This window comes from Oncorhynchus gorbuscha, linkage group LG15, assembly GCF_021184085.1.
Source record: "Oncorhynchus gorbuscha isolate QuinsamMale2020 ecotype Even-year linkage group LG15, OgorEven_v1.0, whole genome shotgun sequence".
Lineage (NCBI taxonomy): Eukaryota > Metazoa > Chordata > Actinopteri > Salmoniformes > Salmonidae > Oncorhynchus > Oncorhynchus gorbuscha.
In genome coordinates this window covers 28,985,761-29,012,324 of record NC_060187.1, presented here as the reverse complement: position 1 = coordinate 29,012,324, position 26,564 = coordinate 28,985,761, and the positions used below count along the sequence as shown (strand labels likewise).

Sequence of the window (26,564 nt, the reverse complement as noted above, 5' to 3'; positions counted from 1 at the left end):
TATGGTGTTAAATGCCGAGCTGTAGTCGAAGAACAGCATTCTCACATAGGTATTCCTCTTGTCCAGATGGGTTAGGGCAGTATGCAGTGTGGTTGAGATTGCATTGTCTGTGGACCTATTTGTGCGGTAAGCAAATTGGAGTGGGTCTAGGGTGTCAGGTAGGGTGGAGGTGATATGGTCCTTGACTAGTCTCTCAAAGCACTTCATGATGACGGAAGTGAGTGCTATGGGGCGGTGGTCGTTTAGCTCAGCTACCTTAGCTTTCTTGGGAACAGGAATAATGGTGGCCCTCTTGAAGCATGTGGGAACAACAGACTGGGATAGGGATTGATTGAATATGTCCGTAAACACACCAGCCAGCTGGTCTGCGCATGCTCTGAGGGCGCGGCTGGGGATGCCGTCTGGGCCTGCAGCCTTGCGAGGGTTGACACGTTTAAATGTTTTCCTCACGTCGGCTGTAGTGAAGGAGAGTCCGCATGTTTTAGTTGCGGGCAGCGTCAGTGGCACTGTATTGTCCTCAAAGCGGGCAAAAAAGTTATTTAGTCTGCCTGGGAGCAAGACATCCTGGTCCGTGACGGTGCTGGTTTTATTTTGTAATCCGTGATTGACTGTAGACCCTGCCACATACCTCTTGTGTCTGAGCCGTTGAATTGAGATTCTACTTTGTCTCTATACTGACGCTTAGCTTGTTTGATTGCCTTGCGGGAGGAATAGTTACACTGTTTGTATTCGGTCATGTTTCCAGTCACCTTGCCCTGATTAAAAGCAGTGGTTCGCGCTTTCAGTTTCACGCGAATGCTGCCATCAATCCACGGTTTCTGCTTTGGGAATGTTTTAATCGTTGCTATGGGAACGACATCTTTAACGCACGTTCTAATGAACTCGCACACCGAATCAGCGTATTCGTCAATGTTGTCGTCTGACGCAATACGGAACATATCCCAGTCCACGTGATGGAAGCAGTCTTGGAGTGTGGAATCAGATTGGTCGGACCAGCGTTGAACAGACCTCAGCGCGGGAGCTTCTTGTTTTAGTTTCTGTCTACACCATAGCAGCACCCACCTGTAGCACGCACTCCAGCAAGTATATCTCTCTGGTCACCCCCAAAACCAATTCTTCCTTTGGCTACCTCTCCTTCCAGTTCTGTGCTGTCAATGACTGGAACGAACTACAAAAATCTCTGAAACTGGAAACACTTATCTCCCTCACTAGCTTTAAGCACCAGCTGTCAGAGCAGCTCACAGATTACTGCACCTGTACATAGCCCATCTATAATTTAGCCCAAACAACTACCTCTCCCCCTACTGTATTTATTTATTTATTTATTTTGCTCCTCTGCACCCCATTATTTATATCTCTACTTTGCATATTCTTCCACTGCAAATCTACCATTCCAGTGTTTACTTGCTATATTGTCTTTTTCTTTTTTTTTCTTTGCCTCCCTTATCTCACCTCATTTGCTCACATTTGTATATAGATGTATTTTTCTACTGTATTATTGACTGTATTTTTGTTTTACTCCATGTGTAACTCTGTGTTGTATGTGTCGAACTGCTTTGCTTTATCTTGGCCTGGTCGCAATTGTAAATGACAACTTGTTCTCAACTTGCCTACCTGGTTAAATAAAGGTGAATTTTAGAAATAAAAATATGGAGAGGCAGAAGGAACAAGTTGTGTGTTTTGCTTTGGCAACATGAGGTTGTCCCTGTCATACCAGAGTATGAGGTGAGGTAGTTCTTAATCATAGAAACAGAGAATACAACAGACAGCTCCTATCACATGCTGTTTACACCTTTCTGTTTTCTTCTATGTGTCTCCCTGTCCCCCTCTTCCCTGTCTGTCCCCATCTTCTCTCCCTGCACGTGTCCCCTTTGGTCATATGACCTTCCAGAGAGCCTATCAGACAACGCTTCAGCCTTTAGCACCAGAGCCAAGCAGCTGCACAGGAGGATGTGGTGGAGAGATATGAAGGTGAGTCAACGTGTGTGTGTCCGTGTATGTATCCATGTCTTTGTGTAAATGCTTGTTTCTGTCTTCTACAGATGAAGGCCATCATAGCTCTGGTGGTGGTCGTTCTGCTACTTATCATCATCAGTGAGTGTCAGCCTGAACAACACATATTGTATTAATCAAGAATATTATCACACTGATTCAACGTATAGCACTGAATACACACTTAACGCTGTCTCTCAGTTCCAGTGATATTGCGGTATCGCTAGTGTCGCCAGGAGGAGGAAGAATATCTCCTCATCTTCCTCCCATTCTCCTGCACACAGTCCTCCACATCAGCCAGGGGCCACCACCCAGCCTCCCAGACCACTGCTGTGCCAGCCTGTGTGGCTCTGGGTAGAAGTTGCTCTTAAATACAGATCTAGGACCAGCTCACCCTCTTCCAATGCTAACCTTTACCGTTAGGTCAGTTTTGTGTTTTCAATCTTAAGGTCAGTGTCTACTAGAGACCACTTCATCCTACTCTGTGATTCCGGGCCAAGGGTGACATAGGTAGCATTACGTTGCTGTTACATACGGGTTGGTTTTGCTTTGCAAATGACACCTTATTTAGGGAAAAGGTTGTCATTTGACATGCTGCCTGTGTCTCAGTCCTCTCATCAAACTTAAGGAGAACTCCATTCAATACATGATACATATCAGCTAGTCCGGTGGTCACCAAACTTAAGGAGAACTCCATTCAATACATGATACATATCAGCTAGTCCGGTGGTCACCAAACTTAAGGAGAACTCCATTCAATACATGATACACATCAGCTAGTCCGGTGGTCACCAAACTTTTCTGAGTCAAGATCTCTTTTACAGTCAAAAAGCAAGCCGAGATCTACCACTTAGATTTTTTACATTACTTAAAAAATTTAACATTAACTCAATAGTTATGTAGGAATGAGGTTCGGGCAGCAGGTCTAATACATTCTCACAGCATATTGACTATATGCCTGGACTGCCAATATTGTTCTTCTCAGACCAAATTATTTTTCACAACTTGAGCTTTGATTACAAAATAGATCAGTTGATGTAGCACTTGCAAGGCATCGCTAGGGCTGTGGCGGTCATGACATTTCATCAGCTGTGATTGTCAAGCAAATAACTGTCTGCCTCATGGTAATTGACCGTAAATTAACATACATGTTTAACATCTCCTGACTTCCACACACAGCCTACAAGCCATTTAAAATGTCTAATAAATCCATGTAATATAGCCTACACCTCCACAATAAATCCATTATTCATTTTAGACAGATCTAAAGAAGCATGATATGAAGAAATTGTATTCTATTTCAGAATAAAATAATAGCATACTCCTGATGTGTCTGACAAATAGCTGTTGGCTACACTAGTTCATTTAGCAGACAAGATTCGTTTATAATTCCGTGGTGTTATATTATTTTATAGTATGAAGAATACAATTTTACAAAACTGAATAAAATTATACATATTTTCTCCAAATGATTTGAGGGAGTGTGCACATGCGGCTGTTCTGTGTTGAGCATTAACAAAGACATAGGTACTCCTATATTGCTTAATTTAGAGTTATTTATGTCACTTGTTCTACAATCATTGGGCTGGCTTTATGTTTAGATTTTTTATACATGGTAAGGTCGCATGATGCAACTTTAAATCTCTGCTTTGTTTTTTTGCGCAGGCTGAACACAGTCTCTCATTCACAATTTGACAAGCGATTTGACAACGCCTAGAAGTTCAAGGCGGCATCCCCTTTGTGGCCGTAATGCATCCTATAAAAACCCATCCCCTTTGTGGCCGTAATGCATCCTATAAAAACCCATCCCCTTTGTGGCCGTAATGCATCCTATAAAAACCCATGCCTTTTGTGGCCGTAATGCATCCTATAAAAACCCATGCCTTTTGTGGCCGTAATGCATCCTATAAAAACCCATGCCTTTTGTGGCCGTAATGCATCCTATAAAAACCCATGCCTTTTGTGGCCGGGAGTGCTGCATTGTGCCCTTCTCCCTGAGTCTGCTGCGCAATCCGAAACGTCTCTCTCACACGGCTCTGACACACCAGAGACGCAACTGAGCGCGTCCTTATCCAATTACGAAGTGCATATTGAAGATATTGGAAGAACTGTCCACATTTTCTTTTCATTCGCCAACAAGATGAGTTGGCCTAACGAAAAGCACTAGCATATGTCAATGTACTATCCCCTATAGTACAAAAGCCGACCTATTCTATGCGAGAAATTAATATTTCAAGCATAGTCTGGGACAGTTGTGGGATGCGATAGATCCCAATTTAATATAACCACTAGCATAAAAAAACGTTTTTATGCAATGTGGCTGACGCAACAGATCAGAACATATAGCTTAAAATGTTAATAAACTATTAGGCTATTTTCTTCCACATTATAACCGCAGCAATGCACACATGGTAATAGGCAATAAGCGCAAATGTTCCATTAGCGGGAAACAATATTATTAAAAGTGACCGCAAATGCAAATATACATATACATGTAATGCTTTTACTATAAAGGTGCATTTTAATGGTGAAAACTGGAAACTCACGCGCTGCTTGTAAATGCCAGTTAGGATCTACACCCCTTGTAAAGGTGATTAATATGTTTAATTTTAAGTTATTTGACCACTTTAGTTGTGATACAACCCGTATTAAAACATATAGGCCTATGGGCTAGACTACACGAGGTGTGCGAATATGATTGAACAAGTCGCAACAAAAAAGTATTTGTTTCTTATGCTGGGCATCATTCACAAGTGATAATATATCATTCATACGTGATAAGCTAATATTGTCACCCATCAGACTATTCTTCATTTAATGTTGTCTTTACATATACTAAATAATATATGTGACATTAGTTTTGATTTAGAATGGACCATTATCATGCACCTGTATTGAAACGGGGCAGCAGGAAAAAATCTCACGCAATTGCATTGCCTATAGAAATGTTGAGCAGCTTGAGCTCATCGGCTCTCATGAAGTGTTTGATTAGATCTTTGAATATATTTGCATTGATGTTGAAGTGATTAGAGGGACAATAGAGTGCTGAGGACCAGGTAGTTATCAAGTTTGGTAGGCTACTAATGACCAGCAGCAACTTCAGAGCTTGGAGAAGCCTAATTACCGTGACTAAACGGTCATGTGGAATTTGACTGCCTTCATGACATACGGTCACCGCAACAGCCTTAGGCACAGTTGAGCATATATTTTAGAATTTGCTTTATTATTTTACTGGACGTATGGTACCTGCATCTGATGGTCATGGTGCTTTCACGACAACTGGGAACTCGGAAAAATCGAGGTCAAATCATGACTTCAGTGAATTTCAGGTGGGAATGTCGGAGCACTGAAAGATGCTGGAGTTACAGAGTTGGATTACCGTTCAAAACGATTTTCCCCAGTTGGATCTCATTTTTTTTCAGAGTTCCGACTTCAGTGTGTTCAAGACAACTGGGAAGTCTGAGATTTCAGTTCTTTTGTAAAAACGGTATTAGTCTCAAGGGAGGGAGAGAGCAGCAGAGGGTCTGCCTCTCACGGTTCCTGCTCTCTCCTTTCCTCAGACCAGAGAGAGGGGACATACTCTTTCAACTGATGGCGAAACTCAAGTTGCATCTGCCTCAGGCACAAATTCTTGTTGTTCCTATGACCAAAGAAAGTGAAATACTCCTTGATATTAAAATATACACTATGAGCTGCTAATAATAATAAAACGCAGGGCTATCGATACACTTGGCTACTCATTCTTTGCTGCTTCAGTGTGAGTGGAAGAGGAGAGAAGAGTGTTTAATGTTTTGTAATAGTTTGAATTAAAACAGTGTTGACAGTGCTGAATAAAACTTAGACATGAACTCACTCATAAAAACAGCAGTTCTTTGCTGTATTCTTTGACCGTCTCTCTCTGGACATGGTTTTAAAATTTATGAAATCTAGGGCCTCTCGAGTAACGCAGCGGTCTAAGGCACCGCATCGCAGTGCTAGAGGTGTCACTACAGATCCGGGTTCGATCACAACCGGCTGTGATTTGGAGTCACATAGGGCGGCGCACAATTGGCCCAGCTTCGTCATGGTTAGGGGAGGGTTTGACTTTACTTGGCTTATCGCGCTCTAAGGACTCCTTGTGGCAGGCTGGGTGCCTGCAGGCTTGACCTCAGTCATCAGGTGAACGGTGTTTCCTCCGACACATTGGTGCGGCTGGCTTTCGGGTTAAGCGGGCGGGTGTCAAGAAGCGTGGTTTGGCGGGTCATGTTTCGGAAGACGAATGACTCGACCTTCGCCTCCCGAGACCGTTGGGGAGTTGCATCGATGAGACAAGATCGAAATTGGGGAGAAGAAAGGGGGTAAAATACACACAAAAAAAGGTATGAAATCTTACATAGGCTAGTATTAAACTTTGCTGTGGGCGGGGACGTGAAAGCTGTAGGTAGGCACGGTGATTTGAGCTATCTGATTATCTCCCGGTCCACCAGGTAGGCAGAGTTTGTATTTTCAGACAAACAAGACAAGGCTTCTACCACCAACAGCACAACACGGGGGAAAAAAGGAGTGCAAGTGATTTGCCTTTATCGTTGGCTTTTCGACAGAAATGTTGGTGATCGTCTAGGAATGCCTTGAAGATCGACCAGCGATAGACCGATTGGTGACCTTTGCCAGTAAGGTTACATTTCATATCATATACTGTAGTCAGACGTATTATTATTATTATAGTCAACTTATTATAATTATTTATTATTATAGCCGGATGTAGTAGTATTATTATAGCCGGATGTAGTAGTATTATTATAGTCGGATGTAGTAGTATTATTATAGTCGGATGTAGTAGTAGTATTATAGTCGGATGTAGTAATATTATTATAGTCAGATGTAGTAGTATTATTATAGTCAGATGTAGTAGTATTATTATAGTCAGATGTAGTAGTATTATTATAGTCGGATGTAGTAGTATTATTATAGTCAGATGTAGTAGTATTATTATAGTCGGATGTAGTAGTATTATTATAGTCAGATGTAGTAATATTATTATAGTCAGATGTAGTAGTATTATTATAGTCAGATGTAGTAGTATTATAGTCAGATGTAGTAGTAGTATTATAGTCAGATGTAGTAGTATTATTATAGTCAGATGTAGTAGTATTATTATAGTCAGATGTAGTAGTATTATTATAGTCAGATGTAGTAGTATTATTATAGTCCAGATGTAGTAGTATTATTATAGTCAGATGTAGTAGTATTATTATAGTCAGATGTAGTATGTATTATTATAGTCAGATGTAGTAGTATTATTATAGTCGGATGTAGTGCATTTGTAGTATTATTATAGTCGGATGTAGTAGTATTATTATAGTCGGATGTAGTAGTATTATTATAGTCAGATGCAGTAGTATTATTATAGTCAGATGTAGTAGTATTATTATAGTCAGATGTAGTAGTATTATTATAGTCAGATGTAGTAGTATTATTATAGTCGGATGTAGTAGTATTATTATAGACCAGATGTAGTAGTATTATTATAGTCAGATGTAGTAGTATTATTATAGTCAGATGTAGTAGTATTATTATGTAGAGTCTGGATGTAGTAGTATTATTATAGTGATTGGATGTAGTAGTATTATTATAGTCAGATGTAGTAGTATTATTATAGTCAGATGTAGTAGTATTATTATAGTCAGATGTAGTAGTAGTATTATAGTCAGATGTAGTAGTATTATTATAGTCAGATGTAGTAGTATTATTAGTCAGATGTAGTAGTATTATTATAGTCAGATGTAGTAGTATTATTATAGTCAGATGTAGTAGTATTATTATAGTCAGATGTAGTAGTATTATTATAGTCTCCCCCTTTGAAGAGGGGAGATGTAGTAGTATTATTATAGTCAGATGTAGTAGTATTATTATAGTCAGATGTAGTAGTATTATTATAGTCGATATGAAAGAGTAGGTTGAACAGGCTGGTAATAGGGGTATTATTATAGTCGGATGTATAGTATTATTATAGTCAGATGTAGTAGTATTATTATAGTCAGATGTAGTAGTATTATTATAGTCAGATGTAGTAGTAGTATTATAGTCAGATGTAGTAGTATTATTATAGTCAGATGTAGTAGTATTATTATAGTCAGATGTAGTAGTATTATTATAGTCAGATGTAGTAGTATTATTATAGTCAGATGTAGTAGTATTATTATAGTCAGATGTAGTAGTATTATAGTCAGATGTAGTAGTATTATAGTCAGATGTAGTAGTATTATTATAGTCAGATGTAGTAGTATTATTATAGTCAGATGTAGTAGTATTATTATAGTCAGATGTAGTAGTATTATTATAGTCAGATGTAGTAGTATTATTATAGTCGGATGTAGTAGTATTATTATAGTCAGATGTAGTAGTATTATTATAGTCAGATGTAGTAGTATTATTATAGTCGGATGTAGTAGTATTATTATAATCGGATGTAGTAGTATTATTATAGTCGGATGTAGTAGTATTATTATAGTCGGATGTAGTAGTATTATTATAGTCGGATGTAGTAGTATTATTATAGTCAGATGTAGTAGTATTATTATAGTCAGATGTAGTAGTAGTATTATAGTCAGATGTAGTAGTATTATTATAGTCAGATGTAGTAGTATTATTATAGTCAGATGTAGTAGTATTATTATAGTCAGATGTAGTAGTATTATTATAGTCAGATGTAGTAGTATTATTATAGTCAGATGTAGTAGTATTATTATAGTCGGATGTAGTAGTATTATTATAGTCGGATGTAGTAGTATTATTATAGTCAGATGTAGTAGTATTATAGTCAGATGTAGTAGTATTATTATAGTCAGATGTAGTAGTATTATTATAGTCAGACGTATTATTGTTAGTCAGATGTAGTAGTATTATTATAGTCAGATGTAGTAGTATTATTATAGTCAGATGTAGTAGTATTATTATAGTCGGATGTAGTAGTATTATTATAGTCAGATGTAGTAGTATTATTATAGTCAGATGTAGTAGTATTATTATAGTCAGATGTAGTAGTATTATTATAGTCAGATGTAGTAGTATTATTATAGTCAGATGTAGTAGTATTATTATAGTCAGATGTAGTAGTATTATTATAGTCAGATGTAGTAGTATTATTATAGTCAGATGTAGTAGTATTATTATAGTCAGATGTAGTAGTAGTATTATAGTCAGATGTAGTAGTATTATTATAGTCAGATGTAGTAGTATTATTATAGTCGGATGTAGTAGTATTATTATAGTCAGATGTAGTAGTATTATTATAGTCGGATGTAGTAGTATTATTATAGTCAGATGTAGTATTATTATAGTCAGATGTAGTATTATTATAGTCAGATGTAGTAGTATTATTATAGTCAGATGTAGTAGTATTATTATAGTCAGATGTAGTAGTATTATTATAGTCAGACGTATTATTGTTAGTCAGACTTTTAGTCAATCTGTCTGCGGTTGTCTATCAACAGCTTAGGAACATGTCATACAGGACTTGTAACACACCAAAATATTTGAAGATAAAGAAAGTAAGCCCCACTACCACCCCCTCGTCCCTTCTCACACATTTAAAATGCTTTCAAGCCAGAACTGAAAATGAAGTAATGGATGTATCTCAATACTCTACAGTGGCCTCCTTTACTTGTCTCCTGCTTTCCTTTTCTACACCCAGCTTGATCCAACACTAGTAGGATAGGTTCTAGCCAGTGAGAGGAAGCCACTGTGAAGTATTGAACTAGGCTTGGGCGGTATCCAGATTGTCCTACCTTCATACAAACCTTAAGCCATACCAGGATATTCGATAATACTGCCACCCAAGGAGCGCTATTTTCAAACCCAACTCTGCCTCTGTAATCCGAATGTAAGCAATGCAAGTACATGTAAAAACCCATATAGAATGCTAACTAAATACTAAAGTTGTACAAATAACTAAAAAATGCTAGTCACAGTTTGTTGCACGCACAAAACAAATCTTAGCAAGGATCTTGATCCAGGAAGGGATTTTCTGCTGTTACCAAGCAAAGCGTTATTTTGGAAGAAGTTAACCACTTAGCTCACTAACTAGCTACTAAATTAGCAAACCAAAGCATTTGCCACATTTTAGACCGTTAACTTAATAGTTATAAGATATCTCGCTGGCAAACATTTAGTTGTAAATGACATGCTGTAACTAGATCACCTGGCTTGTGCTGAACAACAGTGAGTGACTCAAAAGGCTCTGTTCTCTCGTCATTGTGTCACCATGTAGCTAGGGACGACCGAAAAGCTTCATAATGAAAAATATTATGTGACAGGTGAAATGAAGATCACATTTGTCTTTATCTCCTAATGTATTGCACAAGTTGACTTGAGGGATTTACTTAAAAAGTAGCTACAGATATTCACATGTTTTTTTTTAATTAAAATAAATAGTTTTGACAGTATTGAAAAACCATCCCGTGGCTGTTTCCAAATAACACATTAGACGGTATACCAGGCCTAACTGGGACACAGTGTGTCCTACTGACCTAGTACGGCACACTAGGTCATAAATGCGGTATCCCCTTTCCCTGTGGTACTGCTTGGCCACTTGATCTAATTTCCCATTGGTAATGCTAGGTTAGTTGTCTAACTCTAGATGGTTGAATTCTATTGTGTATGATGTATTTTCTCTGTGATATTGAGTTCTGCTGGAAGGTCATCATGAAGCTTATGAATGTCTGCTGCTATTCCCATTAACCCTGAGGAGCTAAGGGACAGACACTGTTCATTCCACTGCATCTGCTGGAGGTCATAAGCTGTCTAGTACCACTGTGTGTGTGTGTGTGTGTGTGTGTGTGTGTGTGTGTGTGTGTGTGTGTGTGTGTGTGTGTGTGTGTGTGTGTGTGTGTGTGTGTGTGTGTGTGTGTGTGTGTGTGTGTGTGTGTGTGTGTGTGTGTGTGTGTGTGTGTGTGGGAGAGATTTGGGTGACCCATACATTCTGAGGGTGTTGGGACTTGGGTGGCATAATTCGTTTTAATTTGAATGTTATTAGTTTGTATTGTTATGTGTCTGGAAGAGTGCTGGTTAATGAGTTACAATGACTCTATGGGCTGTGAAACACACACAGACTGCGGTGTAACACTGCCTAGTGTGATGACACCACAGCGTCTTGCATATCTGTACAATACAATAACCCCTACATCTTCATTCCTTTTGTTTTTTAATGTAATTTATTTGAGGTGTAAATATTGATCTGTAATGATGTACTATACTCTGGCATTGACAAACTGAACTACTGTAATGTTTCTCTGAGCTAATAAAATTATTTTAAAGGATATCTGTATACAACTGGTTTGGTCTTGTTTATGTCACACAGAGTAGTGGGGAGGAGTGGTTGGAAGAGAGAGGTGATCATTGGGACAGAGAGGTGGTTCCTGTGCCATCTTGCCGTGTGTGTGTGTGGAGACCGTGCTGCTGGTATTTCTCTCATCTCATTATCTGCCCTTTTTATTAGTGACTTTCAAAGCTCTCTGTAGTTAAAGCCCAGACTGACTGTTATATTAGTGTTCCTGCTGTGCCTCTCATCTCACTACTACTGTACCTGGCACCCACTTGTAAATGTAGAGTCAATGACACAGTGGAAAGTTGTACGTATGGTCATATAGATGACTACTGGTTCTAGCTTCCAGCTCTGTGACCCCAGGCTTTAATCTTCTTTATACCTCTTCAGAGAGAGCGATTCTTCTTATGGGTTACCAACACACACACACCTTTGTTATGGGTTACCAACACACACACACCTTGTTATGGGTTACCAACACACACTTTGGCAGGTGTCATGACGTTGGCCTGGGGGATAGGTTTATGACAGTCATAAATACCTCTTTCCCAGTTTTTCCTCTCTTTACCCTACTGATGTTACATTTGCAAACCCTTGGTTAACATAGAGATTTTGGGAACATCAGAACGTGGGGGGAAATGAACTATATTCTGGTAATCTGACCAATTGAACATATGCGGTGGTACTTAATGAATATTATGTCAGTTCGGTTGTCATCTGAGACATTCTCATCAATGATAAGATGACACAAACTCTACAGTGGAAAGTCTACACATCAGAGTTATCGGATTCACATGGAATTGTTGTTCAATTTAAATGCTTGAATATGAAATTATTTGTGATGGGATGAAATGTGATTTTAGCTTCTAAAATGTGGGTTTTCATAAGATAGGGCTCTGCTCAATCAGTGGCCCGCCCCTGTGAAGGGACAATGGGCTATACAACTTTTCAAACACGCCCTCATCTCCCTTCCTATATAAGCCCTTGACGACAATATAACCTCCTGTTCCGAGGACGTGAAGACGAAGGTCCTCTGTCAGAATGGTTCAGATAACTACAGAACGAAGCCAACATCAGGGTGAGCTTTGGTTGGGAATGGTATGAACTTTGAACTCTTATTCACTACAGAAGTGATACCTCCTAGCCGTTGAGTTAGCAACAGCAGATGCAAACAAGGGTTAGGAAGGAACAGACAGAGTATCCCGTCTACCATACAACGACGTTACTACAACGTATCTAATTGACAACCAGAGACATTCTTCAAAAGACTCAGTTGGGCAACACGGCCTTCCATCTACCACCAACCTACCGAAGCGCAGCTCAGTAAATATTTATTGCATTTTCCTTTTCCAAATGGGCGGTAATTTAGAATGCATAAGATACTGTATTTACGATAGCACAGCTTCTTCCCTTTGTTCCTCAGTCTTCCCGCTCTTTCACTCAAATCCAGCCCCTTTCCTTTTGTGTAACAAGCTGTCATATCTGTTCCGCCCGCTAGGGACGTGTTCCTTTATGACGTAATTTGTAATCAAGTTAAGATTTAATTATGTGTATGTGTATTTCTGTGTGATTTAGTTCTTTAGTAATGATTTAGGTATTTAGTAAATAAATCATTAAACCCAATTTTGCATTGCTGATTCAACTTGTGAGCCAGGGTTCGTGCAGATAACCAAGAATTTACAACTTTCAGATGAGACTGAATTATGATGACGATTAATATTGACTGCTATTGATGTAAAATATTACTAGGTCTTTAAGAGTTTATTCGGAAGATAACAGCTCTATAAATATTATTTTGTGGTGCCCGACTCTAGTTAATTACATTTACATGATTAGCTCAATCAAGTAATATTAATTACATATACATTATTTTATAGATTAGCATGTCATATCACTTAATCCGGCATAGCCAAAGACACGACACAGGACAGCGTGTATTGGTCCAGTTGGGGCTGGATGATGTCATAATCCAGACAAAGCAGCAGTCATATACCGGTAAAGAGAGAAACATTTGAGAAATAGTAGTTGGGTAAGACTCTGCTCTGCCAACCTCCTGCTTTTCACTACAGGACAAATGAGCCTATTGAGGGACTGCGGAATCAGACACACACTACCAGACACTGAAGGACGGGGCAGACAGCAGGAGGAGGGAGATGGATGTGGCTACCTGGAGGAAGTAGTAGAGAATAAATCAGCATCACAACAACCCAGTCTGACACTCACCACTCTTGTTGGCTACAGCAGCAGTACTACGTACATATTCAGCAGGGTGACAACATGGAGGGAACACCAGCCAGGACTTCCAAAGAGACTTGTGGTTTAACTACTCCCTACATTATCTCTCATCTCTTTCATCCCCTTGACCCTTTGAAATGGGTTCTGGAAAGATGTGCCCATATTAATAATACTGATAATAATACTTCAAACTGGTGATTTGAATCTGGACAGCATGGGTCAGGAGTCCTGTAGTGATCAGTCTCTTTTATGACAAACCAATTGTCTGCTTGCATCACATTTTGGCACCCTATGGGGGCTCTCCGTCTTTATGGGATGGTAACTTAATCCCCCAAGGCCCAGCTACCCCTCCCATCCCTGTGGAGACTCCCCTGCCATGCCCCCCTATCCCTGGGACCAAACACTGCACATAGCTACAGATAGCCCAGCTCTGTTATAGCTGACAGGGAGTGCAACTGCATATAGAAAGTGAGAGCGAGCCTGTAGTCTCTCCTTGCTTACCCTCTCTGCATGTGCACATGCACACCCAGGCATGCATGCATACACCAGCATGCACGTGAAAACACACAAACAGTCCTCACCCCTCCCATCTCTCCCGCCTTTTCTTCCTTCCTTCCCCTCTCTCTCTTTCCTCTTCTCTCCTTACTCACCTCCTCTCTTTCCTCTCCCTCCTTCCCAGATTGTATAAATATCCCTGAGTTGTTGAGAGGGACTCAGAGACCTGAGAAACAAACAGACCAGAACAGAAAGAAGAGAGACAGACAGGCAGCAGCAAGAAAACAGACAGACTAATCAGAGAGTAAGAACAATAATCTGCTGTAACACATTGAGAAAAACAAGGAAAATGAAAACAGTTGGGTAAGAACTAGGTGAAAAGATAGAAGGGGAAATTATCATAGCTAGAGAAAAAGGAGAAGGGTTGAAACACAGTGGTGGAAGAGAGACCCTGAAGACAGAGAGTGTGAGAGAGCAGAAGAACCACGTCTAGTCTACATCTGTGTGTGTAGCTGTTTGTTTCCACCATGCGGCTGCTGCTTAGCGTGTGTGTGTTCTGTCTGCTGGGGTGCAGTGAGGGGCAGGACCGTGCCACTCTCTGGAGGGGAAACGACCACAGCGGGCGCTGCCAGTACACCTTCACCGTGCCCAGCCCCAGCGAGACCAGCTGCTCCCCTACAGTCTCCGGAGGACCAGAGATGGAGGGGCTCAAGGCTAGACTCAGCCTGCTGGAGGTATTGGTGGCCAGGCTGACTGGAGGGGAGATAGGGGGTCCTGGGGCTGGGTCCCAGTCCCAGGCTGGTCTCCAGGAGGCTCTGACCCAGGCTATGGGAGAGAGGATCCTGCTGCAGGGAGAGAAAGAGCGTCTGGAGAGAGATGTGGAGGGGCTTCAGAGGAGGATGGAGGAGATGAGGAGAGAGACTGAGAGACTGCAGAGCAGACCTTGTTACCCACAACCCCCTCTGTTGCCACCCAGCATCCCACTACAGGACAGTGGTCTGCGACCTGCCGGAGGTGAGTAACAACATTCTCTCTGTCTGTTCTCTCTTCTGCTATGGTCAGAAGTTCATAAGATTCCTGATTAAGTGGTGCAAACATTATAGACAGACTGTGTTGTAACTGTAAGTGTTCTTCATTCCCTCTGAGACCTATTTTTGCTGCAGATCTTGTGTCTTGTGGTTTTATAGTGAGTCAGGAGATTCTGAGTTAACTGGAAGAGCTGAGTAAAAACATGACGCCACAGACCTGTGTGTGCATATGGGTGGGCATGTGTGTGTACATGTCTGTGTTTGGGCAACACAAGCAAGGATGCAGAAGTAAGGTCAGGTTTCTCAGCTATCGGTCTGTTTTAAAGAGCAGAGGGAGGGAGAAGGTTCCAGAAGACAGCCAGCGACAGACAGGATCAGTCTGGTATTTACGACCAGAACCTTCTCTATGATGGTGCTTCCCTGAACTTCCTACATTACACGGGGAGGGGGGTTCAGTCTCACCTCCATCTCACCTTAGGTTTGATGACGCTCAACTCTGTGTGTGTCTTGTAAAACTGAGATAGTCTTAAACCGTAAATCCTCCTTTGCTAAGATTCCATATCCCAGAGCAGCCCTATTGGAGCCGCCCTATTGGAGCAGCCCTATTGGAGCAGCCCTATTGGAGCAGCCCTATTGGAGCAGCCCTAAAAGGAGTTCATATATTTCATATAACATCTTGGCCATGTTCTGTTATAATCTCCACCCGGCACAGCCAGAAGAGGACTGGCCACCCCACATAGCCTGGTTCCTCTCTAGGTTTCTTCCTAGGTTTTGACCTTTCTAGGGAGTTTTTCCTAGCCACCGTGCTTCTACACCTGCATTGCTTGCTGTTTGGGGTTTTAGGCTGGGCTTCTGTACAGCACTTTGAGATATCAGCTGATGTACGAAGGGCTATATAAATCCATTTGATTTGATTTGATATATTTCCCTGCATGGTTCTGTGGCATCTGGTTAGATCCTCATGTAAGCACCTGCAGGCTGAAACATACAGATAGCATGCTGGGGGAGCACCATACAGCGCCACACACATACACACACCCAGGGGACAGGCATCACAGCCAGAGAGAAGGAAACATGAAAAGGGAAGAGAAGAGTGAAAAGTAAAACAATTACAGTGTTTCCTCTATATTCATATTCCAACACTCCCAAAATATGACAAAATAAAATACACATTCAATATTTCTGCCAAGACAAAGCTTTTCAGGGAATTTTGCACAATTTTGGCAATTAATAAATTTTTTGATTTATCCAGATTCAGATGAACTCATGAACGCCAAGCTTGCGAGCTGTTCCCATAGACTTCCAGTCATTGCGCTAACGATATTTAGCAATGGCTCGAGAAACTACCTTCAACTTGTGTGCATGTGTGTGTGCTCGCATATGTGTGGTGAGGTATGGTAAAGGGGTCCTTGGTTTTAACAGCCATCTGCTCAACAAACACAACATAAATCCCCAGCTGACCTTGGCTGATAGAGCCCAGTTTTACTGGACCAGTTGAAATACTGTGGGCTCCTCTGGGTAAGATTAGAACACCTCTCTGGCCCTGTAACAGGCCATGCTTTATTCAGGTCTCCTTTTATTGTTTAACTCAATTGGACTTCCTGGTTATATAGTGGGTAGCTAGGGCTGGTCAGTCAGAATTAGGCATATAGAAGATGAGGTTGATGGTTAACCAGGTGAACTGAAATATGAAGTGGTTTTATATTGGTTCTAAAAACATCTGTAGCGACTGACTCACCTCTCCCTAAATATATTTTGTTACATTAATTTTCTAATGGGTTTTGAAGAGACCTTTGTTGTAGAATAGATTTTATCAACAGCAGCCAAGGCAAGCGACCCATTGTGAGCTTGTCTGCATCCAAGAACAGCTCTGCTACACAGCAACATTGAGGTGGACCGACGCGTGCTGAGAGACTGACACTGAGGGAGGTAGAGCAGAGCAGCCTTCAACCAAATTAGAACCTTTTATTTCCTCTTAGCTCTAATAACTCTAATAGCACATGGTTAGGGCTGATTGGGCCGTTGTCTCACACACACACACACACACACACACACACACACACACACACACACACACACACACACACACAGACACAGACACAGACACAGACACAGACACAGACACAGAGACACAGACACAGACACAGACACAGACACAGACACACAGACACAGACACAGACACAGACACAGACACAGACACACAGACACACAGACACAGACACAGACACAGACACAGACACAGACACAGACACAGACACACAGACACAGACACAGACACAGACACAGACACACAGACACAGACACAGACACAGACACAGACACAGACACAGACACACAGACACACAGACACAGACACAGACACACAGACACAGACACAGACACACACACACACACACAGACACAGACACAGACACAGACACAGACACAGACACAGACACACAGACACAGACAGAGGAACAATATGCTCTTTCTTGTTTACTTCAGATGCTGAATGACCTGGTCCTCTGGGAACACAGACAGGGAAGCAAGACACACCCCTTTCACCCCACCACATACTCATCCACACAAACACTCACACACAGAGAGAAACAATATGCTCTTGTTTACCTCAGATGATGAATGACCTGGTCCTCTGGGAACACTTATGTAGTTCAGGGAAGCAAGACTCTTCCCCTTACCCTCCCTTACCCTTTCACCCCACCACCCCCCTCTCCCCATACTCATCCACCCAGAAAGCATCCATTGACTCTGGCCATACAAGGCATGAACAGAAGCAAACAATAATGGACATTCTCATTGTGTAAGGTCAGGCTGTACTTCCTCCATTTCAAAACCCCTTTCTTCTGTTTTGTGCCTGTTGAACTTAGCCCTGGTCTCCCCCCCTTCAAACCCCGCACCTCTCCTTCTCCTCCAACTTTACCCCAACCTCACCCACTCTCTCCATCAAAAGAGGAAATCAACATCAGTTTCCAGATGCTAAGGCTAACACGTTCTGCATCATTATCGCTCTTTAGGAGCCTGTAAACCCTTCACACACATGCCTTGTACCATTACAAGGTCGTAAACACATTAGCATCCATCACTGTTGTAGACCAGTTACGGCAGCTGTTTATCAACACTTCTGAAGCATTAAAAAAACGATCAATTGTAATGGTTGTCTGAGGGGCTGAAAGACGGAAGGGAGCAGGAGAGGGTATGGTGCAGAGGGGATGGGCATTGATGCGTGAGGCTTGGGCTAGTGTTTGGAGTTGTTCTAGTTGAACTAAACTGGTATGAGGAATCGCTATCTGTGGCAGCAGGGCAGATGGCGGGGGGCTCCATGACTTAAGGTTGTGTGTATGTGTGTGTGTATCCTACAGACTCCACAGTAGCTGGGAATCCTACTTTCCTCCTCTTACATTACCTGCTGTCAGTAGTATTGCCACAGACCCCCTCCCAACACACAGACACAGAGATACCCCATGGCTGGCTGATGTGGGCTGCTCTGGCCTCAATGGTCATTGCATGGTCGGTGTTGGTGCCGTCAGTGTGACCATTGTGTGTGATACTAAATCCAGTATGTGTTTGCAGGTGCTGGTGTTCTCTCTCACCTGGTTTCCAGACCTGGAAGACAATGGGACACTGGCAGCCTGAGAGGTATGGCGTCTTCTGTAATACCACTGAGTGTGTGTTTGCATGTTCGTGTACATATCTTATTTCAACAGAATGAATATAGCTTAATAAAAAAGTAAAAAGTACACAATGAAGACCAGTGTCCAGTGTCATGGACAGATGTGCCAGGAGATCGTCTTTTAATGATTGTTGGTTTGATGCAGTCATCACGCCTGCAGCTGGAATGTGTCAATGTGTCGCAGGTAGTCCATCAGGGGTAGATTGTGGTAGTTCCCCACAAGCCGCTTTACCTTCTCCAGGCTCGTGCAGACTCTCTCTGGTGGTGGTAGGTTGCCAGCGAAGTACTGGACCAGTTGAGGATCAGTCAGAGCCTGTTGTTGTTGCAGGGCATCGATGAACTCCAAAAGCGTGGGGTGTGTGGCACCAACAAGTGTAAGTCGCTTTGGATAAAAGCGTCTGCTAAATGGCATATATTATTATTATTATTAAGAGCCCCCGAAGTGCCTTCCCACTGGGCACAGATGTCAATTCATTGAAATTCAGTGGAAAAAATGTTGGTTCAACCACTGTGTGCCCAGTGGGTTGTTGGTCTTCACAAAGTCTTGCTGCCTGACAACATCATAGTAGTTCCACATTTCTGAAATATACATAGAGACATTAGACACCGTGCAATGCTTTAATACTGTCATAATAATACATATTAGGTCTATAGGTCCTCCTGTTCAAAAGGCCACGGCTTTACTCAACACAAACACAACCGCCGAACAGGCATTCACACGTCTGGGTCTCCAGTTCCTCCTTCAAAACCAGCCAACCCTCTACAATCTCTGATCCGCACTTGGCATTGTTGTGTTCTCCCGCTATCTTAGTGATACGCCTGGCAGTGAGGTTGATGTGACCTTGGCACTTGTACTGATCATAACTGGTAACATAACCCCCCCTCACTCCAGACCCAGCATGGCAGTATGGTGGTAATCCAGTGCTCCAGGAGTTGAAGGCTGAAGTGACTGAGATTCCTGCTCCTAGTCCTGAGGGCCCAGAGGACAACACAGGTGAGACACACACCTGAACACACAGCTGTCCTGAACACCCACCTGGAGTATCAAATAGTTCATTAACCTGACGCGGTCCCAACAGACCCATTATTACAGGGAACGAGATCCATTGAAGCTCTCTGAGCGCACTGAGTGGCACATCTATGATAAGATTATCTCCATCATACGCGTTACCTCGGCACATTTCCGTTGCCGTTTCTGTCACGTCTCGAAAACGACTGAAACATCAACAAAGTAAACGTGCTGAAATGAATGTGTGTGCTGGAATAATTAATATCAGTGATGGCTGTGCCTGTAACACCTTTATATTTAACCTTACATCCAGAGGTACAGCCCCCCCTTCTCTGCCTCACACACACCATTCTGTCTTGAATATTCTGAATGTATTTTAGGAATTGGTAAATTTACAGCAGCCTGATCATTCTCTGAGTGAGAGACTTGAAGTGGTGAAGGATTCCTTCCTGCATCTGATCAGCTGCTGCCTTACTAACTCTGTACCACACACACACTCATCGGGTATGTCAACCCAACACGCTGTAGACCTACTAGGTCTCTACTGACTGATGATCATCTCTCATATCTTTCAGAAGCCATGACTTCTTCCCTCCATCCCCCTATCCAACAACATGATTTACTACAGATCATCTCTACACACACCTCTTCCTCTCTCACTCACTCACTCACTCACTCACTCACTCACTCACTCACTCACTCACTCACTCACTCACTCACTCACTCACTCACTCACTCACTCACTCACTCACTCACTCACTCACTCACTCACTCACTCACTCACTCACTCTCTCACATCAATTTAAATGTAAATGTACGTTGCTTTATTGTCATGGGAAACATATGTTTACATTGCCAATGCAAGTGAAATAGATCATAAACAAAAGTAAACAATAAAAACTGTACAGTAAAAACATTACACTCACAGAAGAATAAAGACATCTCAAATGTCACTCTCTCTCTTACAGGGTGCATCTCAATAGTCTAAAATAGACAACAACTGCCCCGCTCCCCCTCCCCATCTCTCACTTAATGTCTCTAACTGCCCTCCCCATCTCTCTCTTAATATCTCTAACACTCCCCTCCTCTCTCACAGGCTGTGGAGAGTTGATATCAATAGGTGAGCCAGTGTCCCATCGTAAGGCTGACAGTATAGCTGGTAAGTACGGGGTGTGGATGCAGGACCCAGAGGCTGTGGCGCCCTATGGAGGGAAGATGGTGTGGCGCATTGATACAGTGGGGTCAGAGGTCAGACAGCTCTTTGGTTACGAAGACATGGATCAGCTCTCTAAAGGCTTCCCCTCCAAGGTGACTGACTGGCATGGGATAGTCCTAGAGGCTAACCTTAACTACAGATCTAGGATCAGATTACCTTCCCCTAACTAACCTTTACCTTAACCATGATAACATATTGAGGTATAATGTAAAGTGTGAGCATTGACCAGACTGTATTATCATTATCTATCACAAGGTGTTGCTGTTACCGGAGCCAGTGGAGAGTACTGGAGCAACTCTGTACCGCGGCTCTCTGTACTACCAGCGCCGCCGCAGCCGCACCCTGCTGAGGTACGACCTGGTGTCTGAGAGCATCGCTTCCCGCCGAGACCTGCCCCACGCTGGCTTCCACGGCCAGTTCCCCTATTCCTGGGGGGGCTACACCGATGTGGACCTGGGGGTGGACGAGCAGGGCCTGTGGGCCGTCTACAGCACCAACAAGGCTAAAGGAGCCATAGTGGTGTCCCAGTTGGACCCACACAGCCTGGCGGTGAAGAGGAGCTGGGAGACCAGCATCAGGAAGAACAGCGTGGCTAACGCCTTCGTCATCTGTGGTCGTCTGTACACAGTGGCCAGCTACACGGCTCCCAACACCACCATCAACTTTATGTTTGACACAGCTACTGGCCAGGGGAAGGAGGTGGCGCTACCCTTCAGGAATAAGTACCGCTACAACAGCATGGTGGACTACAACCATGCCCAGAGGAAGCTCTTCGCCTGGGACAACTTCCACATCGTGTCCTACGATGTAAGGCTGGGCCGCCAGTAGAGCCGAGGAGGCCTCTTCATACAAACCAAAGACTTTCTATGTCTGTCCTTCAAAGACTGACAGCTTTAGAGCAGCTAATGTGGTGGTAAGTTGTTAGTGTTATTCACCACCTTCATCAATGCATAGGCCTAGTAGTTACCATAACTGGCCAATATAGTGATTGAGATTTAAAATGATTCTAGCAAATTGCATTATGAATGGAACCCCCTGCAGGTATCTTGTTTCTGTGGAAAGGCAATTGCTGTGGCACGGTCCACAACTATTTTTATAGAGGAATTATTTTTCTACTGTTTGGTCATCAGAGTAGTGCTTTTATTGTATTTCATGTATAGTTTTGAGAAGGGGATTGGGGGCAAAGCCAACATTATCAAGTCTACTGCTCTCACACATCAGTGATCATACAAGGTCTAATGTGTGTACTGTGCATAAAACTCATTCGATCCATCTGTCCTGTACATAGTGCCTCTCCCCCCCAGTAGGAAACATTTTCAGAGACAAACTTGCTGCTCTCTAGCTCAGTATGTATTGAAATATTGCATGTTCCTGTGCATTGTACTTCTGTATATTAAATGATGTACAAATTCATACCAATGTCTAATAAAGATGATCTATTCTAAATAATAGCTATCTGTAAAAATCAATAACTTCTAGATTCTAGGATGATAACTCAGTCGCATACCCTTTCACTATCATAAGAAGGGGAAGAAATGGAGTCACCATTTAGCCCCTATCCACCCACTGCTTCCATCCATTCAGCTCTTTCAGGTCTGTGAACACAGAAGGAAGGCCTTGGACCAAAGAGGCCAATTATGAAGAGCATTCCTTCACAGGTCAATATTGACCGAAGACTCCATTTTAGTGGAGGTTGATGTGTTAGTGCAGTTGTTTTCCCCATCAGCTGCACATGAATGTTTTCCACAATAAAACACACGTCAACTCATGGGACCTTCACCAGAGAAGGGGGAGACAAGACAAGGAGATGAGGGGAAACGAGTGGAGAGGGAATTGAAGTGTGAGAAACAGAAGAGAAAACATTCACTGTGTTCCTTCCGTAAAGAGAAATAAAACTAAGGATGGCAGAGTGTTTATGGTTTATTATACACTTCTCTTGGGGCACTCCATACACACTCACAGAACCTGCCTCAGTAACACATCACACATACAGTATGAGTATAGTCCTGGTTTGGAGTCTGCACTCTAGAAAGCAAAAAGTATTGGTTCTAAACCCACATAATCCAGGTTGGACAAAGGACATCTTTGAGTTGCTTGCTGTTTGGGGTTTTAGGCTGGGTTTCTGTACAGCACTTTGAGATATCAGCTGATGTACGAAGGGCTATATAAATAAATTTGATTTGATCACATCAGTGACTCAACCCACTCAAGTGACACACCCCTCCCCGGTACGGCATGAAAGAGCACCAGTAAACCAGTGACTCAGCCCCTGTAATAGGGTTAGAGGCAGAGAATCCCAGTGGAAAGAGGGGATCCAGTCAGGCAGAGACAGCAAGGGCGGTTCGTTGCTCCAGAGCCTTTCCATTCACCTTCACACTCCGGGGCCAGACTACACTCAATCATATGACCCACTGAAGAGATGAGTCTTCAGTAAAGACTTAAAGGTTGAGACCAAGTCTGCGTCTCTCACATGGGTAGGCAGACCATTCCATAAAAATTGAGCTCTATAGGAGAAAGCCCTGCCTCCAGCTGTTTGCGTTGAAATTCTAGGGACAATTAGGAGGCCTGCGTCTTGTGACCGTAGCGTACGTATAGGTATGTACGGCAGGACCAAATCAGAGAGATAGGCAGGAGCAAGCCCATGAAATGCTTTGTAGGTTAGCAGTAAAACCTTGAAATCAGCCCTTGCCATAACAGGAAGCCAGTGTAGGGAGGCTAGGACTGGAGTAATATGATCAAATTGTTTAGTTCTCGTCAGGATTCTAGCAGCTGTATTTAGCACTAATTGAAGTTTATTTAGTGCTTTAGTGACAAAAGATGTCATGTGATGTTAACCTTTAAATGAGAGTATGGGTTTTTCATATGAAGTTAACCAAATCAATGGCCACACCCACGTGAGCATGGACATTACGTCGGCGTCATGGAACCGCCCTTTTCTATTAAAACGTATAAAATCCACTCCTGATGAAATTCACACGAGACCACGCAAACCCCGGTGTAAGCTAAAAGTCTGATATTCAATTATTGCGCGCCAACAAGCGTCTGCGTTGCCAAGGGCTAAAATAGAAGTCAGTTCTATTTCTGACGCAGTGTGTGCTGCAAGTCATACCTCGCCCATCTCCTCATTGGTTCTGCCCACATGTGTGACTAAAAGACGAATGAGGTCAGTGGCGGTAATGCACCTAATTTATGAAAGTTGCCAATCGCATTATAAAGTCAAGAGAAGGAAAAGCCTGGAAGGATGAGATGACTAGAAATTATTTGGTTGACCGTTGCCTGATTTTCCTTCACTCTGTGGTCCAACTCATCCCAAACCATTGCAATTGAGTTGAGGTCAGGTGATTGTGTAGGCCAGGTCATCTGATGCAGCACTCCATGACTCTCCTTCTTAGTCAAATAGCCTTTACACAGCCTGGAGGTGTGTTGGGTCATTGTCCTGTTTAAAAAGTAATGATAGTCCCACTAAGCCCAAACCAGATGGGAAGGCGTATCGCTGCAGAATGCTGTGGTAGCCATGCTGGTTAAGTGTGCCTTGAATTCTAAATAAATCACTGACTGTTTCACCAGCAAAGCACCCACACACCACCTCATCCTCCATGCTTCACGGTGGGAACCACACATGCGGAGATCATCTGTTCACCTACTTTGTGTCTCACAAAGACACAGCGGTTAAAACCCAAAATCTCAAATTTGGACTCATCAGACCAAAGGACAGATTTCCACCGGTCTAATGTTCATTGCTCGTGTTTCTTGGCCCAAGCAAGTCTCTTCTTATTATTGGTGTCCTTTAGTAGAAGTTTCTTTGCAGCAATTCTTCCATGAAGGCCTGATTCACAGAGTCAAACAAAGTTTTATTTGTCAAAAGCACCGAAAACAACAGGTACAGTGGAATGCTTACTTACAAGCCCTTAACCAATAATGCAGTTAAGAAAATACCTAAAAAAGTAAGAGATAAAAGTAACAAATAATTAAAGAGCAGCAGTAAAATAACAATAGCGAGGCAATATACAGGGGGTACCGGTGTCGAGGTAATTGAGGTAATATGTACATGTAGGTAGAGTTATTAAAGTGACTATTGTCAACCCCCCCCCTCTGATTAGTAGATGGAAATGAGGTAAAAACTGATTTAAGTTTCCCTGCATTAATGTCCCCGGCCACTAGGAGCGCCACCTCTGGATGAGCGTTTTCCTGTTTGCTTATGGCGGTATTCAGCTCATTGAGTGCGATCTTAGTGCCAGCATCGGTCTGTGATGGTATGGAAGACAGCTACAAAAAATACAGATGAAAACTCTCAAGGTAGATAGTGTGGTCTACAGCTTGTCATGAGATACTCTACCTCAGGCGAGAAAAATCTTGAGACTTCCTTAGATATCGTGTACTAGCTGTTGTTTACAAATATACATAGGCCACCACCCCGTGTCTTACCAGAGGCTGATGTTCTATCCTGCCGATAGTGTGTATAACCCACCAGCTGTATGTTATTAATGTTGTTGTTCAGCCATGACTCTGTGAAACATAAGATATTACAGTTTGTAATGTTCTGTTGGTAGGATATACATGCTTTTAGTTCGTCCCATTTATTTTCCAGCGATTGAACGTTGGCTAACAGTACGGATGGCAAAGGCAGATTAGCCTCTCGTCGCCTGATCCTCACAAGGCACCCCGATCTCGTTTCACAAAATCTATGTTTCTTTCACCTGTGAATGACAGGGATGAGGGCCTGTTCGGGTGTTTGGAGTATATCCTTCCAGTCCAACTCCTTAAAGAAAAATCTTTGTCCAATTCGTGGTGAGTAATCGCTGTTCTGATGTCCAGAAGCTCTGATGTCTAGAAGCTGCTACTGTCATAAGAGACGATAGCAGCAACATTATGTACAAAATAAGTTACAAACAATAAGAAAAATCTAACAAAATAGCACGGTTGGTTAAGAGCCCATAAAACAGCAGCCTTCCTCTCCGGGACCATCATCAATATTCAGTCTCCTCTGAACAGTTGATGTTGAGATGTGTCTGTTACTTGAACTCTGAAGCATTTATTTGGGCTGCAATTTCTGAGGATGGTAACTCTAATGATCTTATACTCTGCAACAGAGGGAACTCTGGGTCTTCCTTTCATGAGAGCCTGTTTAATCATAGCCCTTGATGGTTTTTGCAACTGCACTTGAATAAACTTTAAAAAAGTTCTTGAAATTTTCCTGATTGACTGACCATCTTAAAGTAATGATGGACGGTCATTTCTCTTTGCTTATTTGAGCTGTTCTTCCCATTATACGGACTTAGTCTTTTACCAAAAAGGGCTATCTTCTGTATACCACCCCTACCTTGTCACAACACAACTGATTGGCTCAAACGCATTGAAGTAAAGAAATTCCACAAATGAACTTTTAACAAGGCACAGCAGTTAATTGAAATGCATTCCTGGTGACTACCTCATGAAGCTGGTTGAGAGGACGCAAAGAGTGTGCAAAGCTGTCATCAAGGCAAAGGGTGGCTACTTAGAATAATTTCAAATATAAAATCTATTTTGATTTGTTTAACACTTTTTTGGTTACTACAAGATATCATGTGTTATTTCATAGTTTGAAATGTCTTCACTATTATTCTACAATGAAGGAAAT

The 26,564-nt window shown here is 42.3% G+C and overlaps 2 protein-coding genes across 6 annotated transcripts in view; both read left to right on the top strand.

The window, feature by feature from the left end:
• Nucleotides 1-6,773, top strand: part of LOC123997973 (vesicle-associated membrane protein 4-like) — a 36,175-nt gene extending 29,402 nt beyond the window's left edge. For 4 of the 5 annotated variants that reach the window (XM_046302734.1, XM_046302733.1, XM_046302730.1 and 1 more), the window contains 2 exons: nt 1,892-1,971; nt 2,043-2,186. In XM_046302734.1, the coding sequence (XP_046158690.1) occupies nt 1,892-1,971; nt 2,043-2,129 (167 nt within the window). In that variant the 3' untranslated portion in view covers nt 2,130-2,186. The other variant, XM_046302732.1, reaches the window with a different exon arrangement.
• A 7,469-nt stretch (nt 6,774-14,242) lies between these two features.
• LOC123996946 (myocilin-like) lies at nt 14,243-22,413 on the top strand. Its single transcript, XM_046300829.1, has 5 exons — nt 14,243-15,037; nt 18,623-18,688; nt 19,615-19,716; nt 20,828-21,039; nt 21,203-22,413. The coding sequence occupies exons 1-5, from the start codon at nt 14,551-14,553 to the stop codon at nt 21,773-21,775; spliced, it is 1,440 nt and encodes a 479-aa protein (XP_046156785.1). The 5' UTR covers nt 14,243-14,550; the 3' UTR covers nt 21,776-22,413.
• The last annotated feature ends 4,151 nt before the right edge of the window (nt 22,414-26,564 follow it).